Genomic DNA, 18,266 nt, shown 5'->3' on the forward strand with positions numbered 1-18,266 from the left:
CATAGCAAGGGGGATGGGACAGTGGATGAAACACGGGAATCTCCTCATTCCTTCCTTCTCCCTCTCCCTTCCTTTAATAATGATAATAAATAAATCCATAGAAAATCTTATATAACTTATTATTACAGATTGTTAAAATCAATCTTCTAATTATTATGGAAAACACGCGAGACGATGGATAATATTTCGCTGGAAACAAGCCGTTCCCCTGATATTTCGCCGGCTTTATCGCCGTTTTACCCCTCGTCGCGTATTTTACCCGCGCGCTCGTCCCTAACGCGTCCTAATGCAACCGCTTATTTCGCTCACCACCTCGGGCCGATCGCGAACCACCGGACGATGGCGTGCGGGACGTCGCTACCGTGGATCATCCCGTCCCGTCGTCTCTCTTTCCACCGCACAAATATACACGTGGTGAGCTAGTTATCCCCGTCACGTAATCGCACGCGATAAAATAGCTCACAGAATGGTCCTCGCATTTACGACGGCGCGCTCGTCTTTTAATGGCTGCCGCCGCGTCTAATTACTACCTTCGTCGTAATATGTAATGATCGCTACGCCCGCGAACGCGCGCATACTTCGTTTTAGAATTAGTGGCATAATTGCCCGGTCTCTCTCTCTCTCTCTTTCTCTCTCTCGTCAGCGAACATGCAGTTATACGACGCGGCTCGGCGCGCTTCGCGCGTTACGCAATTGTACAGCGAACGGTTGTCACGACGCGCAAGCGAGTCCGCGTCTCGTTTTTTTTTTTTTTAACACGGCCGACTTAACCGCCTCTAAACTAAGTTAACGATCTCACTCTAACAGATTATAAATTCCGAATTACGGCTCCTCGGTTTCTGATCTCTCACCGGCGCGGCAAAGAAATTACATTGATTCACGAGTCCGCTTCTCGCTTTTTAACAGTTTCGCTCGCGCCTCTCGATTAGTTTAATCGTACAATTTTGAGACCTTTTTCTTTCTTTCTCGTTCGCTTTATTATTACTGTCATAATGCGCCATCATCATTAATATTTCAGCATGCATTTGTAGAAAATCATGTTTTAAGTTACTGCAAAAAATTCGACTTCAGACAGCGGCCTCGCGAATGGTAGTTTTGCTTAGAAATTCGTAATTTCTATAATTTTTTATTATTTTAATCTTCAACAATATAACGTGCGGTCGATATACAATTTAATGCCAGAGACGATTTTCGGGAGAAAATTTGTATGTGAATGTAAGTGATTAACTTAAGTAATTATGCATATTTTTTCTCTTTTGAAAATAATAAATAACAATATTACATTGGGAGCTGGGGGGAGGGGAGGGGAAGTTATATAAGGTCGAATGGCGTGTAACCTGTGCAAAGGTATATAACCTTATAAAATTCTGATGTAACTTCAATGTTTATTGAGTTGAAGAAAAAAATTCCTGTACCATTTTTGCGAAATTCGTAATAATTACGGAGATGTAAATAGGCGGGTGTCTAAATAAAGGGTTGAGAGAGGCGCGCTCGGCAACTGCGCAGCGAGACGTAGGGGCGGTTTGGGCGGGATGCAGGAGCCGCGATGTAAACACGGAAAGCGGCGCGTTGCCACACGACGGCGGCCATCGATGTAATGTACCGCGCTATAGGGTTCGAGTGGGGTTGGAGCGGACCGAACGCGCCTCCCTTAGCCTTTTAGACGCCCGCCTTTTTTCATATTTTTGTAATTATTATTCGCAAAAACGGTACTGGTGTTTCCCGTGCATTCGCTTCGTCGTATTTTTCGTGTGTTACGAAACATGTAAAAAAAAAAAACTGCTGCAACCGTCCTGTGATCGACCGTACACGTATAAATGATCTCCTCGCTCTTAACACTCGTTTCTTTCCGATCATATTGTCCGCTGACATTTCGGAATGCAGCCCGCGAGAAGATCTCTCGCGGTCACGCGGCTGATTATTGATTAAAGCCCCGGGATAATTTCGAATTATCCTCCCTTTCGTCTCAGGAACGCATTCCTCGCGCCTATCATCTCTCTGTTCTCGCGTTACGTCCGCACGCCTCCGCCGCTAACTCTAAGCACGTCATAAGTCAGACGGTGCATTGTTCCCATGGCAGTGCACCGCACGTCGGCCGGGTATCGATACGGGATACGCTTCGCAGCCAATTATTATTGCCATTTAGATAAGGAACGCAGTTAGTTAAGGCTGGAGACCTCTAACGACCGGCGTACGATGTATGCGCCTCGCTCGGATAGAACCGGCGATACAAGAAGAGTACAATGTGTGTACGTGTTTGTACGCAAGCACGTTTCCCGAAGCTTCCCGAAAAACTGATATTTCCGAGAGGAAGTTCCAAAACTGCAAATAAGTGTAGTGGTATCTTGATGACGTGTAATGAAAAAGGCGCGTATGTCACCGATAATTTGCGATCTTTCTCGTCTTCTTTTCGCGCGAGCAATAAAATACTCAGCGACATAAGAAGATGGGACGAAATAAAAATTTGTCCGGATTAATTACCGTTATATATATAATGTTATTAATTATCTTAACGAAGCAGCTCGAAACGGTCGGTTAGCAAAAGTGCACGTCCGCAGTAGTAAAGCCGACAGTTAACCCGAACACGAGATTGAGAGCCGCGCAGACGAGCACATCGGGATGCAAATTTCGACGCGCGCAGTTAATACCGAGAGACCGAGGAAATTTAATTGCACCGACGACGGCGGAATTGGTGCTTCACGTTGGGTAAACATTTTTGCCGGCTTTGAGTCGCGACTCATTACTCGGAATGGAGTCCGCCAGCCGAGGATACTCGGACGGTGGAAGGAAAGTTTAACGGTTTCTCACAGTCCGGCAAAAACCGTGATTTCGAAGCGCTCGCCCGCGTGCAGTCTAATTCAATCCAACTCCGCAGCACCTTCTCCTCCTCCTCCTCTTCGTTGTCGGATTGCATGATCCGGCAGATGAAAGCCGCGACCGGCGCGCACTGAAAGAATCGATATTCGCTACCGAGGGGGAAATTCTCGCCGCGATGTCGAGATACGCGTAATCGCAAGAGGGTATCGTTACACAGATCTGTGCTTACGTAACCGGTGCTAAGACGGTGCCTCCCTTCTCTCTCTCTCTCTCTCGCTTGTCCTCTCCTCCCCACCCACGCCTTTTTAACGGTCAACCACGCCGTTCTCACCTCGATCTGCCCACGTGGGCTCAGCGCGCGACGCCGAGAGGCACGCTGCTTGTTGCACCGGCCGGATAACTGCCGAGTGACGGCTGGAAAATTGAACTACGCTAAATGAGCTACTCAGCGCCGAAACTACCTGACTCACGACTGAATGTTTCGGATTAAACGAGCAAGCGGAGGATCCCCGGGGGATTTCGGTTACCCGACATCCGGAATTAATCGCAGTTGGCGGCCGCTACCGACCGAGCAATTTTGGCTTGCTCGATCTTAATAGAACCGGGAATGCGCGGTTCAGATTCTGATTTACGTAATCGCCTCTTTCACTGGAAATTAGACGTGTTCACGCGTGTATTCGGAATTCACGTACAGATAAAGGAGCTTAAGGAAGAAAATTCGTATAAAATCCACTTGTGATATTCATACAGCGGATATATCTTCACTGAAGTAGTCGTGGCAACTATACCGGTCTCTTCCTCAGCACTATGGTTCTTCACAACCTTTATTTATCCATGCATAAACGAAAAATGACATTAACGTTTCGTTGCGGCGATACCATATCTATTGGGTCTATGCATAATTCCGTAGCGAAAATCGAGTAAATTTCAAACGCAAAATATCTAGCAAAAAAAGCGATTTTAATCAACTAAATATGTTCCGTTCCATTCTGTTCAATGACTTTCTTCCGTCTCTCCACGAGCTTTATTATCCCTCTTTCATAGAAGTCCTGAGATTTTCGGGCAAAGAAGTTATCCCAGTGGTTTCTGAGGACGTCCAGGGAACTGAAGGTGCAAGGTCCGGATTATATGGTGGGTGCGCCAAAACATCCCACCCAAGCCGCAGTAACTTTTGCTGGGTCATCAGAGAAACGTGTGGTCTAGCGTTGTCCTGGTGGAACATAATGCCCTTTCTGTTCGCCAATTCAGGCCGCTTCTGATCGATTGCTCGCTTTAATTTGTCGAATCAATCGTTTTGTTGGGCGGCAGCAGCTCATAATAGACGATTCTTTTCCAATCCCACCAGATACTGAGCATGACCTTCTTCGGGTGTAATCCAACCTTTGCGACCGTCTGAGCAACCTCTCCGCATTTCGACCATGATCTTTTTCGGCTGACATTGTTGTAAACAATCCACTTTTCATCGCCAGTGATAATCCGCTTTAAAAATGATTCGTTTTGATGGCGTTCGAGCAGCGAATCGCAAGCTGAAATTCGGCCCATTACATTCTTTTCGCTCAGTTCGTACGGCACCCAAACATCAAGCTTGTTTACCATCCCAAGCTTCCGTAAATATAGCGGTCAAATATAATGGTCGATCGGAGTCGATTAAAGCCTTGATTTGATCAGCATCAGTAGTGACCGGCCGAGCGAGGAGCATCTTGGAGATCAAAATCTCCGCAACGAAATTTCACAAACCACTTCCGACACACACCTTCGCTTACGGCATTCTCCCCGTACCCGGCGCATATCTTTTTGTGAGTATGCGGCGCGTTTTGCCTTTTCGAAAATAAAAAAAGCGAAATGCACCGAAAATACGAATTTTTCCCTTCCATGTTCAAAATATAATTAAACTTCGTACACGTCACGGATCTCGATGAATACTTTCTTTAAAATGTCGGCACAAATTCCAGCTTTCATTTAATGTACGGCACTCCATATGTTTGACGCATGTGCGAGCGGAAAAAAACAACTGCGAACGACATCTGTCGGAATTTCGCTACGGAATTATGCATAGACCCAATAGTTAAATAACATCCGTAATGTTTCCTCCGTGCGGATAGTACCGGATAACCTAAGCCCCCCAGTGGGCAAATTACGAGAACAAGCGGTCTTTTTATTTCTCGAAATAATACGCGGGGCGAACGGATCTCCGCCGGGCCGTCTCTCGCGCGGAAGACGGCGATGGGTCGATAGCCCGAGACGCGCGGAAATAAAGTCCTCGCTCTCTCACGATGCGGCAAACACGCTCGAATCCGCCACTTATGAGAGCTATCGCCGTGCTTTTTACGGGCCGGATAGACGAGAGAGATCGTCTACGACGACACGGTGTTCCGGGAAGACGAGTTGTGGAACTCCTCAAAGTACCATTCTCTCCTTGTACACGGCAAAGATCTCATCTCAACGAGCGCTCACGTTACTCGTAGAGTGCTAATTCCGGGAAGATCCTAGACGATGATCCTAAGCGGACGTCTTCCTCGTACGTGACATTTGTTTGCCGGGAGAGAGCGCTCACCCTCTCGCCCATCCGTTCGTCCGCCCTCTCGTTCACCCTCTCGCTAACCCATTTGTCCGTCCGTCCGTCCGCGCTCGCCCTCTTCGTCCGCTCGCTCGCAGCGAGAACCTACTCTACTGATTATCAGCGAGCGGGAGAGGATCGACGCAATTGAACGGTGTTATGCATCGCTGGGTCGAGCGGCGTATCGCCGAGAACCCACCCCACACGGAATATTCTCTCCGTCCGATGCCCCGAAGCGCGAAAAACTCGCACATACTTCCGGCATTTCGTTAGAACTTTACATACGAGCCGACGATCTAGCGGATATTAATTTTGCTCGTGTTTATCCAAGTCTGTCCGCAGCAATGGCACGGACACGTAATTACTCATTAAATTCCGTTCCATTATGTTCGCAGGGACACCCGATTTCTTCGTGTTGGGTTTCGAATTGGGAACATGTAAAAAAGCATCTCGTCCTATGACATCCGCTTTGTTTCCTCGCTATCATTTGATCGGAGATCCCTCAGCCGGGAATCATGAGCTCTCAATAATTTGCCGAAAATAGATTTCAGAAAAAACGCGAACCTGGCTAGAGAAAATGTTACACCTTTCTCTCTCTCTCATCGATTTCCGCACGAATCAATTTGGCACAAATTAACTTTTTCTTTCTCTCAATACGACGAAGAAAATCAATTTTCTCGATTCCTTTGTTCCGAAAAGAGAAGACTGCGGACAATCGGACTTTACCGGAGGTGTCCGTGACAGAATAAAGATCGAGCACCTCGGGCCTAACGTCGCAGGTTTCCCGGTTTTACGAAAGAAAAAATCGCACGCTCGCCTACGGCCAATTAAACGAAGCCGGGGATTACCCGCGAATAAACAGCGCGAGAGTGTGTTCATGTACGCGCGCGCGACTCTCTTGTGCCGCGTCGTCGCAATCTCGATAATGGAATAATCTATCTACGGCGAGCGGCAACAATGGGAGAGCGGGGTACCCGTCCCGCGTACTATCGGCCAAGGACAATGCCAAGGCGAGGAGGTGCGCGGCGCGAGCACTTGATCTGGAAGCAAGAGGATACCTAACCAAACAAATAACAATATGACATTGTCCTCACGTAGGCAACGTTCGCGACGGCCGCGAGCTTGTTTGAAATTGAATAAGCTTCAATTAGAAAAAAAAAAAGAAACGTTAAAATCGGATAAGATTTGGAGACTCTAGAATTACGAGAATTAATCTCTCATTTTCCCCACTGTGTGTGTCGTCACCCGGCATACTGTCCGCAATATTTCGCAATATTGACGCTTCACTCGCGCTTATAAAGAAACCAGTCAATGCATCAGCTAATCAGGCGATCCGCATTAATTGTCCTCAGTGCATAATTTCTTAGACATTTAGAAATGTCCGTAATGTCCAACTGCCGTCGCGTTCTCGCATAGACGAAGCATCGAGAGCGCAGAAAACACAAGAGCGCGGTTAGCATAACGCGTTGCGTCATCGGGGCATCGAGTGTGGCACGTCTCGAAAACGACGACGAGGTATCGCCGCCGAGTCGAGAAGTTCAAATGTCAAGGAGTTCGTTAACCCTCTCGAGATCGGAATTCGGATCGTCGTTTACTCGCGGCGCGCGACTCTGCTCTGTCAGCTCAAGAAGCAGAAGAAGCAATTTTCCCATTTAAAGTTCATGTCGATTACGAGATTTCATAGAGGAGCAAGGACAAGGTGCCCGCGAATGGTATCCGCGAACAGCTACGTTCCGGTAGGTGGGGCAGAGGCAACGTAGATTAAAAGCGAAAGGAGAAGACGATGCGGTGCAAAGATCCGGCGTGCCTACCGGGGATATACGTCTCTCTTGACGTCTTTTTCAAAGAAGCTCCCCCTCACAGAGAGACGGCGGAGGATATCACCGCACTACGAGGAGGCACTCTTCTTCTTCTTCTTCCACCACTCTCGTTGTTCCTCCTGCTTCGCAACGATGCTTTCTCACAAGCTATTATACGGACGGTGGTCATGTGTATCGCATGCACACCGACACGTGCACACCGCAATAACAATAACACAACGGACTTTCGTAGAGAGAGAGAGAGAAAGAGAGAGATAAGGGGAAAAGAAACATACTCCTCTCTCTCTCTCTCTCTCTCTCCCTCGTTCTCTCTTTCTCGAAGCGACTCCAGAACTGCCGGAGAATTTGCGGCGGCCAGCGAAGAGCTCGGGCGAGATAGATAAGGGGTTAAGGATGTTTAGCCGTGAGATTGCGAGGTTCTCGAAATAGTTTGACCATTAACGGAGTTATTCCGTGCGAAAGCACCGGTGCAACTTTCACAGACAGCCTCGTGCGCTCCTCCGGCACGCGTTATCTCGTAATTGAGATAAGTTTCGGTCATTTCACTGCGAACCTCGTCTTTCCCACATCTCGAGTGCGCTTTTTCCTCGCAAGTTGAGTCCCTTGTACCCTCGTTTAGCATCCGTCTAGGGTCAGATGCGACGTTAATGAATAAATTTGAACGAGCGACAACGGGCAACACCTTGGCAGAAGTGTAAAATTTGGCGGACGAATTCAGCGCGAGAGAGCTGGTCGCTGCCATCCATCAACATGGCGTTTCCTAGTCGATGAGGTTTCATGAAAGGAGGGGAGCTAGAAATTTGCGCGCGAGTCACTCCGATCGAAATCAAGAACATTCTCGCGGACGGATATACACGCGAAAGTTTCGCTTCTTATGATTTACGGCGCTACTTCGTCCGACAATTCGCGCATAATAATACGTTATATGCAGCGGACGTGTGGCGGACCTGTTACGAAGGCAACAACAACGCGCAATCCAATCGCGATCTATCCGGCAGCCTGAACTAGATCGTCCGGCCTACGCGCGTCGGGCTCCGGGAAGGGAAGGTATCAATGAGAACATGCCAGGAACGCGATTCCTGGAACGATCGCGGCTAGATAAATCCGCTCGAGCCCTGGAAATCTAAACAATGCCGGATATTTGTATCATTTGTGGAATAGTAGATAGCTCCTTCATCTCTCACCTTCTCTCTTCCGCCACCTTGCTCTCCCTTTTTCTCCCCCCGTTTCTCTGTCGCTCCTCTTCCCCTTCTTATCCCCCCTCCCCTTCTCGTTTTCGAACGCGCGCGGAGCATCACTTTTGCCGCGGGGAATCGCCGACAAGACGGCCGCCGATCGCAATTTGCCGATACGATTGCCTGCCGCATTGCGCGCTGGTTTCCTCTCCCGTTCTCTTTCTCTCTCTCTCTCTCTCTTCCTCCCTCTCCTCTTCTCGTTCTCCGTATCCGTCTTTAAGTTCTGTTCTGGGCCGGGTTAAAATCCTCGCTTGGGGTCGCCCGGTCGGTCGGTCGGTCGGTCGGTCGGTTTGCGCCAGGTGATATGAGGAGATACATCTTTCCTTCGGTAACTACCCATAGAGTATCCTCTAAACGGCAGAGCCCGGGCTCGGGTACATCGCCGGTCGACCGGCTGGACAGCTAGTCAATACGTATCGTACTGCTCGGCCGTGTACACGACGGCGCCGCGTGTGTTAACCCGGCATTGCCGTGCCGAGACTGACAAAAAGAAAGCGAGAAAGACCAAGGGAGATGCGGTCCTTCTCGCGACCGGCTGTTAGCTCTATTACCTATTCGCTCCGTAGCTACGAGTAGCGGCAAATAGCGGCGAGCGGATCATCCGTGGGTCCGTTTTTTTATTCCTGCACTGGCTGCACTAGCTTGCACTAATTCTCCCTTCCCACCAAATCTCAAGAAATCTCATCGCTAATCTTTTCTTTCGGAGTCCGTCATAAATTCCTACTTCCACTCCTCACTCCCTCTACCATGATAGGCTCTTCCATTCTATTAATCGAAGAGATTAATCGTCGAGATAATAACATAAATTACAAAATAAGTATTTCTCATGTGCTAAATGTCCAGGTATTTATATCGGGCGACTAGAAGAGGTCGGTAATATCATTTTTCATTATCATAATTACCTCTGAGTGCACTTCGCAGTCTCTTTCGATGGTCACGAAAGTTTATTCAAGCCTGACGGGCTTTTAAGTACTTCATCGGTGACCGAAGCACGCGACTCGCCGTATCTCGATCTGTATTTTTTCGACATACGATGAGAAACGATGTTTTTTTTTTGTTTTCTTTTACTTTATAATGAATATATCGGTAAAGGAAACATAACTACGAAACCCCGCTGGATGTTTACAAACACCACGAACTTAGAGTTAGGGATGATTGTTTGACTTACATATACCGATATTGTTTTACATACACATGGTTACCGGGAGAGAACGGGTAAAATGGCGATACATTGGGAGCGAAAGCAAGGGCTGCGTTGCGAACTCGCAAATGGGCTGCCGTAATTGGAAGCGGCTGACGCGATTATGGTCGTCATGCCTTACACAAGCGCAATAATTAATATTTATCGACATCGAGCCAGCCAGGGCGGTCTCGTTAAAAGTCCGTTCGAGCTTGCACATCTGTCTTTCCTTCCTGCGACCATCTTCAGAGGTGATCGCGAACGCGCGATAAAGTCGCCCGCGCTAGCGCTGTGGTCCCTTGTATACGCACCTGTACGTACACACGGTGTCATCTCATCAATTATAATTATACCCGATGGCGAGACAAACGTGTCCGCGCGCGAACATACGTAATTACGTGCACCGGAGAGGGGGGGGAGGCCACCCGTCCGTGGGCGGTTCACTGTCGGTTCGAAAGAACCGGCCTGAAAAAAAGAAGGGTTTCCCGCTGTGGACGCTCATTGATAATCACAGGCGGAGCCGTGTCGCGTTTTAGGTGTAACTAAACGTCGTACATTAAAAAAATATATAAATTCCGTAAGAGAGAGAAGAGGGAGGAGAGAAAGAGAAATGACCCTTGCTTCTTCGGCGTGCTGATTCAGGCAAACATCAAATATCATATCACAGAGAATATTTGGCGCATTTGGTTGCGATAGCGCACCCAAACAAAAAAAAAACAATGATTGCGGTGGTTTTCGTCGAGAGTGAAAACACTCACACTACTCATTATCGGCCATCCAAGTGGTCTTTCACATTGTTTACCTTCACGCCACAGTTCTCGCTGGCGTTATCGGTTTACCGCTGTGGGCGTGTGGGAAAGTCGGAGGCGGTTAAGCGGAAAACCTCGGAACTGCAAGCTTCCCCCGACGATTTATCAGATTTTACGGCCCACCTGATGAATATCACAGTGCGAGATTCATTGCGTAATAAAGTGATGTAAACAAATTAAACATAAGATCACGAGAATCATACGAAATTTGGCGATATAGAGCTCTGAGAAAAAAAGGAAGAGTTTCTCGCGAGTAGAACTTGCGCGAATTGCAATCAACCGCCGAATGCGATCAATGCGCGGATTAATAAACTTTCCCGGCGGAGCTGGGGCCGCGAATGGAATTTATCCGGGAAATTGGAATCTATACAGTAGATCAATAATAATTAATATCTAGGGGAGAGTTGCGTAATGCGCGCCAGTCACTTTAATCATAATTCTCATCATTTTTTTCCTGTAATTATTGAATTTAAGCGCGATTCGGTGATAAATATATAAAATAAATGAGCAGTGAGACATATAACCAAAACTTGAACGAGTTGCATCGTGTTTTCCGTGTGAAATATAAACGCTTTAAAAATAATTACCCATAATAATTTCCCATAATTTAATTACCTTAAAAATATTTCAAATACGATTTTGGCAACTCGCCCCTGATGTCGATCGCGACACGTCACGGCGTGGTGTTTTTCGGCTGTTTGAATGAGAATGCGTCGCCTGTGTCGGAGACTTCAACGCAAGGAAATTGGGGCGGACACGAACGCGACACAAACAGGCATAAAAATCGTAACGGACTTCTTGTAACGCATGAAAGCGCGACCTTCTCCAGATGCGCATTCCTGCTCAAACCGCATCCCGTCCTCCGCCGGCGATATTCAAGGTGGATATTTCTTGCGGCGCGTCCTCCTCCTTCTCTCGTCCCTTTTGCTTTCCTCTCCGTAGTTATTTCCAACGTGGGTCGACTGTGCTGTCGTGGATCTCATTCTCTCTCTCTCTCTCTCTCTCTCCTTCTTCTTCTTCTCTCTCATTCTCTCTTTTTCTCCTGATTTCTCTGTGTTTAACCACGGTTACGCAGTGGCATGTACACATACATCGGCGGACCATTGTCGGTGTTTCGATACAGCGAGCGAGCTTTGATACTCATTATTCCCTGGTTTGTTTATTTTGCGGCTTTACAGATTTTACAGTAATGTCCCTTTATACATCGCCGGGATATCTTCCTATTACATTTTTTTTTCACGCTACCGACATAGTATATACAACGCGACCTATCTGTTTTTCTCGGTCGCGTTCACGGTTGAATCAACTCGGCGAAACACACCACAATGCACCAATGCGCTCGGCGCGCCGTGATCAAGAATATGAGAGACACATACTCGAAAGAGAAAACTCCGTTTGCGCAACTGAATTCTCAGTTGCCCGGGAGCTTGATAAAAACTATCGTAGGGACAAAAAGATTCCCGTAGCAATTTGCATTTGTGTCAATTGTCCTGCCAACCGAGTTTTAATGAACGCAATGCCCAGATGAACGTTTCCGCTGACAGAAATATCGTTTCCTGTCGTTGAGTTCTCGTCTGATCCCCGTTCGATCGCACGAATTGAGATCTTTTTCTACAAAGAAAAAAATATAAAATTCGAAAAGCCGACGTCCCGAAAATTGTCAAATTAATCGCACGATATGAATAATAGTAGACAAAAAAAACCGTCGTTACCGATTACCTTACACGCCAGCCGAAAACCCCGCAAGTAATGAGTCGCTCTCCCCCGCATCGTTGTTAATTGGAACGTAAATTTTTTCACAGGTTTTCGCTTTGATCTTATAACTGCTCCTCGACATGGAGCACTCCACGTCGGAATTTAATACAATGCGATGACGCGTCGAACGAATACAATGCTCGCTTTGATGCGCAAGAGAAAAACTCCTTACGAGAATACTTCATTAATATTAAATGTAAAGAAAGACGCGGGAAAGCGCCGAGGAGCTGTGAAACAGGAACAAGAGCCGCGCGAAACGTCCGCCCGTGATTGATTTTCTTTGGGTACCGGCGCCTCTCGCACGAACGATAGGAGAAAATCTGGCAAAAGGTCGAGTGACGGGGGAGGGAGGGGGATGCCAGTTAACGTCGTAAATCGCATCCTTCGGAATTTATGCGTAATCTACGGTGACCTACGGCGGGCGGTTTAATGTTGCAGAGTTATGCGCCAGGGATGCATTCGTGCTACACGACGTATACACACAAACGCACTGTGCACGCGCACACACACACACACACACATATATACGCACGCACGTACGCATACAACGACACACGTACTGTCCGTGCGCATGTGCGTATGCTGCGTGGCGTGCACTTAAGGTACGTAAGCGACCTAGCCCAATCTCGACGGCCCACGCCGAGTCACAGAGAGCAAGGGAGTAGCCGCGCATAACGCATTCCCCGGACGGAGTAGGCAAAGAGGAAAAGAGAAACGGGGGAAGAAGGAGGAGAGGACGAAGAAGAAGACGAAGCATAAGAAGAAGAAGAAGAGGAGGAGGAGGACGAGCGGGCGGTGGTATAAAAGTTGGTGGGGCGGTGCGTAGGTCATAATGTCCTTAGGGCTTCCCCCCTCGGTACTCGGGGGCCCGTTGATTTTTTTTCTCGTTCTCAGCATCACTCGACCTCTTCTTCGTCTTCGTCGTCATGGTCGCCCTCTTCCTTCTCTTCGTCATCGTCGTCGTCGGTACACGCCGCGACTCGTTATGGAAAGCACACGGGATATTGTTGCTCGTATATATGGAGAGTACCAGGGAAGCGCGCCGTGCTTGTACTATGCAGATGATTCCGCGATATGGGCTATTCATTGTGAATCATTTAAGAGTTTATACGCAGCGGATATACGAGCGGCGCGCGTTGCGTATTCGTATTGCGTATCGAAAGCTCTCGGACCGTTCGGTAACCCCGGCATATGACCCGAAAGAACGGGGCTCCGTTGACGCGCAACTCGCTGTCAACTCGCGATTCCCAAATTATCTCTAATTCGTTGTGTTCAGACAACACGTCAATTGTCAGAAACGCTGATCCGCGCCCCTATTCAAAATCTTATCGCTCTGAGAATATCTTGAATTTTACAAGACCCTTTCACAAACTTATTCCAGACACATAAAAGGCTGTGAAAATGCAAAGAGGAAAAATCGAGTTTTCGATCCCTCAAGACCAGGAAAAGGGTCCTCTTAATGCCAACGAGCGGACGAGGCAGTTCCCGTTCGCAGTTTCGGTGCTGCGTGTCTATGCGCCACGGCGGCCTCGGAACGGCAATTACAATCGTCGGCGGTCTTTTGCGGAATACCGATGAATAAACAGGGTAGAGTCGTCGTGATAAGCGCCCGGAGCCGTTCGCGGCGCATTATGCATGCGCGAGAGCGAGAGTAAATGACGGAGGTGGCAGCGCTGATGATAGTGATGATGCAAAACGCGATGATAATAGTAACGACGACGTGGACGTCGTCGGGAATGAAACGGACACGCGTCTGCCTGCCTGCCTGCTCGCGAGCGAGCGCACATCGCGCGTCCTCCACTTCCACGGAGCGAGTTTTTCCGGGGCTGGGCCCCGACCGTTGGTCTAGGACCCCGCGAGGGCTGCGCCGCACCTACGATATGGAAGGCCGCGGCGGTCGGGCGTGATTGGCGCAACGGCGGTTAACATAAATAACGTTTAGCGAGTGACACGGGCATTCGTTATTCCCCGAGTCGAATGTGCGGATTCGGGCAGGTGTCCGGTAAATCGTGCGAGGTTAAGCTTCCGGGCTACTTCCGCGCTTCGCACGAATTTCCATCGGAACTACCATCCGTCCAGCTCTAATCGGATTATTACTTCGACGATGAGATCTATTTAGCGTTTCTCCTCGCCACCGTGCCGACTCGTAAGTCCCAATACGTTCGTTCTCTACCGGGCTTTATTCTAGCTTTATTTCCACGCGCTGCCCGCAGTATTATTATGTTTAAATATAAAGGTATAAAATAAACCTAACTTTGATTCCGTAGATGTATAGAGAAGCACATTGTCACGTGTATGCCTGGGTAAATAGAACGTTTTTTGCAAAAAATATGTATTTAAAAAAAACATATAACGAACTAATAGCAGTTGATATAGAAAAATATTATTTTCAAGGTTTTTTTCATTTTCGCGCCACGACTGCGTCATCCCGCAATAGAAAAAGGTTGTGTGACTCGCGATCAATTCGACATATCGCGTGTACAATTACGAAACTTTCAATGCGAAGAATTTACAGGTGTCGAAAGCTTAATAAACTAGCGGTCTCTCCGAACGCATATCGTGCGTATCGCGTGAGTACGAGGATCACGTACTCGATGATCTATTTAATGTCGTTGCGGGAAATCGCCTAATAATGCATCAGAAAACGTGGCGACACTCGGCAGGTGGATATTTTCGAGGGTATTATCCGATAAGAAACGATTTCTCTCTCTCTCTCTCTCGGATCGTGCCGCATTTATATGTTGCACACCATCAGCTCGTCGGTGCATTCATCAGTCAGAACGCGCGGAGTCGCTGCGGAGCCATTAGAGCAGCGCAACCTCCAATTACCGATTTGATTAAATGCTTAACTAACTCCGCACTCTGTGGTTTAATTTAATCGCGAGATTAAGTGCCGATCAGGAAGGTTGCTTAGCCCTAACCCGAGCATCGTCCGACGCGCGAGAATAATCTTTGTCAGGTTCCGATTCCACCGATCTCTTCCCTCCTGGGCCGCGGAGAGGAGAGACGCCTCTCTTTTTCTCTCTCTCGCCCGCGCGGATGAGCGAGCATCGCGTATACGCTCGCTCGCGCATCCGCAAAAGCCGCTCGCACTCACTCGCTCGCCCGCCCGCCCGCTCGCGCGCGCTCGTTCGAGATGATTGCGTGCGCATGAATCTCGCCGTGGACGATGATCTATCGGATGAGTCGGCCCGGGGAGAATCATGACTCATGAAGGCGCCGTGGATGCAGCCATGGAGGGAGGCCGCGATTTTTACGGACCGCGGGAAGAATACGGCTTTGTGTATGCGCGCGATTTTCTCGAGACGACGACGACGACGTGGTATGTGGCTGGACTCCGAAAAATTCAGCAGCCGTCGATAGAGGACAATTAGATATACGTATTTCTTTTCGCCTTCTCGCTCTTTCCCCGCTCGTTTTGAACGAGTGGCAAAGAGCAGAGGCTTGCGTTACCATTTCGCGTCGTGTCGGATTTGCGTGCTCCTCTGAGCATTCCCCCGTTAGTAACTTGTTGCGCCTTTAATCCTTTACCGCCCGGCAGATAATAGGATTATCTCGGAGCTGGTATAATAGGTTATTCGCTTCTTTATTCTCTTTTTAATTTGCACTTCTCTGTTAAACGCGTGACTTTCGTTTTGCGCATTTCAACAGTCTATAGATAGAACCTTCCGCTAAGGCTAGCCATAAAACTGAAGAAGCATAACCGCGGATGAGAGGGAAAAATCAGTTAATCTGCAGTCAAAGTTAATCGGCCGCGAGGCCGCCCCTGAATGTTGAGAAACTCAAGCCGAGTATCACCCGCTTAACTATGAAAATTACATAGTAGCGTGGAATAACATGCCAGTTACAGCGATACGTTTCAATCTATCTCGCACTTGCGAAAACCGCTCTTCTTCCGTTCGCGAAATTACAACGTACGGCGCATCGATATTTGGAATAAGCGGGCGTAATTGTTAATACGGAGAAATAATATCTGCGCTGTTATATTCGGTGCGCCGAGATTATGAATAATGAAGTACCGGTAACTTTTCAGCTGGTGGATAAAAAGCCGAGAATACCCGAGAGCGAGATCCTGACGACCGGCACTGAGGATGAGGAAGCTTCCTCCGCGCCCGAACGAGTTTCCGTGCAAAAGAATCTCCGCTTCTTCGGTGATACAGATCAGGAGTCCGTCTCGTCCAACAGAGAACGCCGATACCAGAGACCAGTACCAGAGACCAGGTAAATGCCGACATGCCATGCATGCACTGTGGCAACGCGCAATAAATTAAATATTTTACACGAGAATGATTTCACATTTATCCACCGAGCGCCATAAAGCTCAGATCTTTGTCATTAACTTCTTGATCTTTGTTACTAATCTCTTGATTCTGGCAAGCTGAATTTCGCAAAAATACTTAAGCCGGCAAAGAATGGATTTTTAAAAAAATTGAATGTTATTAAAAATTTATGTTTAGCGATTTTTCAGGTCATTATTTACGAATATTCACAGCTAGATGAAAGTCACTGCTTATGAAGTTGAAATTTTTCAAATTCAAAACTAATGGGTTCAATATGGCGACTGAAATCATGATTTCATTTTATCAAAATAAAACTGGACTTATCCATAAATTCCGTATATATCTAATAGTTGCGAATCACTAATCAAAACTGTTAATTTAAAAATGACCGGATCTATTTCGGACTTATTTCGGTTATTATCTCGTTCATCTCGTATGCTCTGTGAATTGCATAACGGACCGTGTCTATTGAAATTATTTGACAGATAGAGTATAAACGATGTTTCCAAATAAAATGCAATTGTATATACGCTAAATCAAACGAAAATAAAATTTCAACAACATTACTTATAATTTAATTATCCCCTTTGTCTCTTTCAGGAGCAAATCCGCCGACAATCATGCGTCTTCGAGGCGTGATGCCACGGGTCGGCATGATTTGAGTATTACGTCAATGAGGAAATCCTCAAGGCTCGCCGAGAGCGCATTGTCCTCGGGCGAGAGCACGACGGGCGACAGTAGTCAGCGGAGCCAAAATTCACAAAGATCACTGCGATCTGTTGTATATCTCCACGCTGCTACAGGTACGATTGCTTTATTGCTTCTTTTTCCCCTTTACCTGATGATTACGATACAATTTTACACGATAATGGTAACACGATTAACTTGATACAAGTAGTATCTGATCGGAGGTCAGATCGCTATCGTAACAAATAATAAACGCAGTCTACGCTATCGTTACAAATAATAAATGCAGATTACGAAACCAGCTATTATTCGTCGAACGTTTGAAATTTCGCAACACCGGTCGCATTTGCGTCATTGGGGAAGCAGTGCAAGAAAAATTCGTATCTCCCTAACCGGTTGTTTAAAGTTATTTAACTAACGAGTTGAATAACGCTAGACCCGCGGTGAAAGTACGGAAAATGTTGTCAAGCGTAACCGCACTCTAATTGCCCGATATCTGCATTCCAGTCGGAGAAATACCGGGTCCGAACGAACAACGCAGGGCGGCGAGTCGCGAAGAGTTTTCTCGACCGTTGCAACCACACACGAGAACAGTGTCGAGAAGCGTGAGCGTCCTTGCGCCGTGGAAGCCACGACACTATAGAGAACCATTCGAAATCAACTACGATCAGCAGCAGCAGTACACGAAATCGACCACGAGACGCAGACAACGGAGTCACGAGACCCTCAATCGCCGAGGAAAGGAAGCTCGGCGTAATAAGGACAAAGACGTCTCAAAAACAGGTGAACGCTTTCTCTAATTAAATCGTATCAACGATTGTCTCTAACAAATAAAAGGGAACAAAACGCGTACTACAGGAATTTATAATGCTCCAATACATTTTTCTCTTCTGTTTTATCAATTAATTTTCACCGGTAAAAATTTCGAAGGAATTCAGCTATTCAGCGTCTAAACGAGCTATAATAACCTCGATACAGTAAAACATATAATAAAAATCCCATAATAAGGATAATAATTGTTGGTACTTTGAATTAATGAATATTAATGTGTTGAATCGTTAAATATGCGTCGTTAATTTTTAAGTATATGTTGAATTTAAAATATTTTTAAATATAAAAATTTATA

General features: G+C 47.2%; 1 protein-coding gene across 2 annotated transcripts in view; it reads left to right on the forward strand.

Annotated features, from left to right (window-relative positions):
- LOC106740754 overlaps positions 1-18,266 on the forward strand; it is a 90,632-nt gene that overhangs the window by 71,413 nt on the left and 953 nt on the right. For both annotated transcript variants that reach the window (XM_014612089.1, XM_014612090.1), the window contains exons 5-7: positions 16,207-16,394; positions 17,054-17,256; positions 17,648-17,923. In XM_014612089.1, the coding sequence (XP_014467575.1) occupies positions 16,207-16,394; positions 17,054-17,256; positions 17,648-17,923 (667 nt within the window). The remainder of the gene's footprint in view (positions 1-16,206; positions 16,395-17,053; positions 17,257-17,647; positions 17,924-18,266) is intronic.

The sequence above is a fragment of the Dinoponera quadriceps genome, unplaced genomic scaffold, assembly GCF_001313825.1.
Source record: "Dinoponera quadriceps isolate SergipeBrazil2010 unplaced genomic scaffold, ASM131382v1 scaffold453, whole genome shotgun sequence".
Classification (NCBI taxonomy): Eukaryota; Metazoa; Arthropoda; class Insecta; order Hymenoptera; family Formicidae; genus Dinoponera; species Dinoponera quadriceps.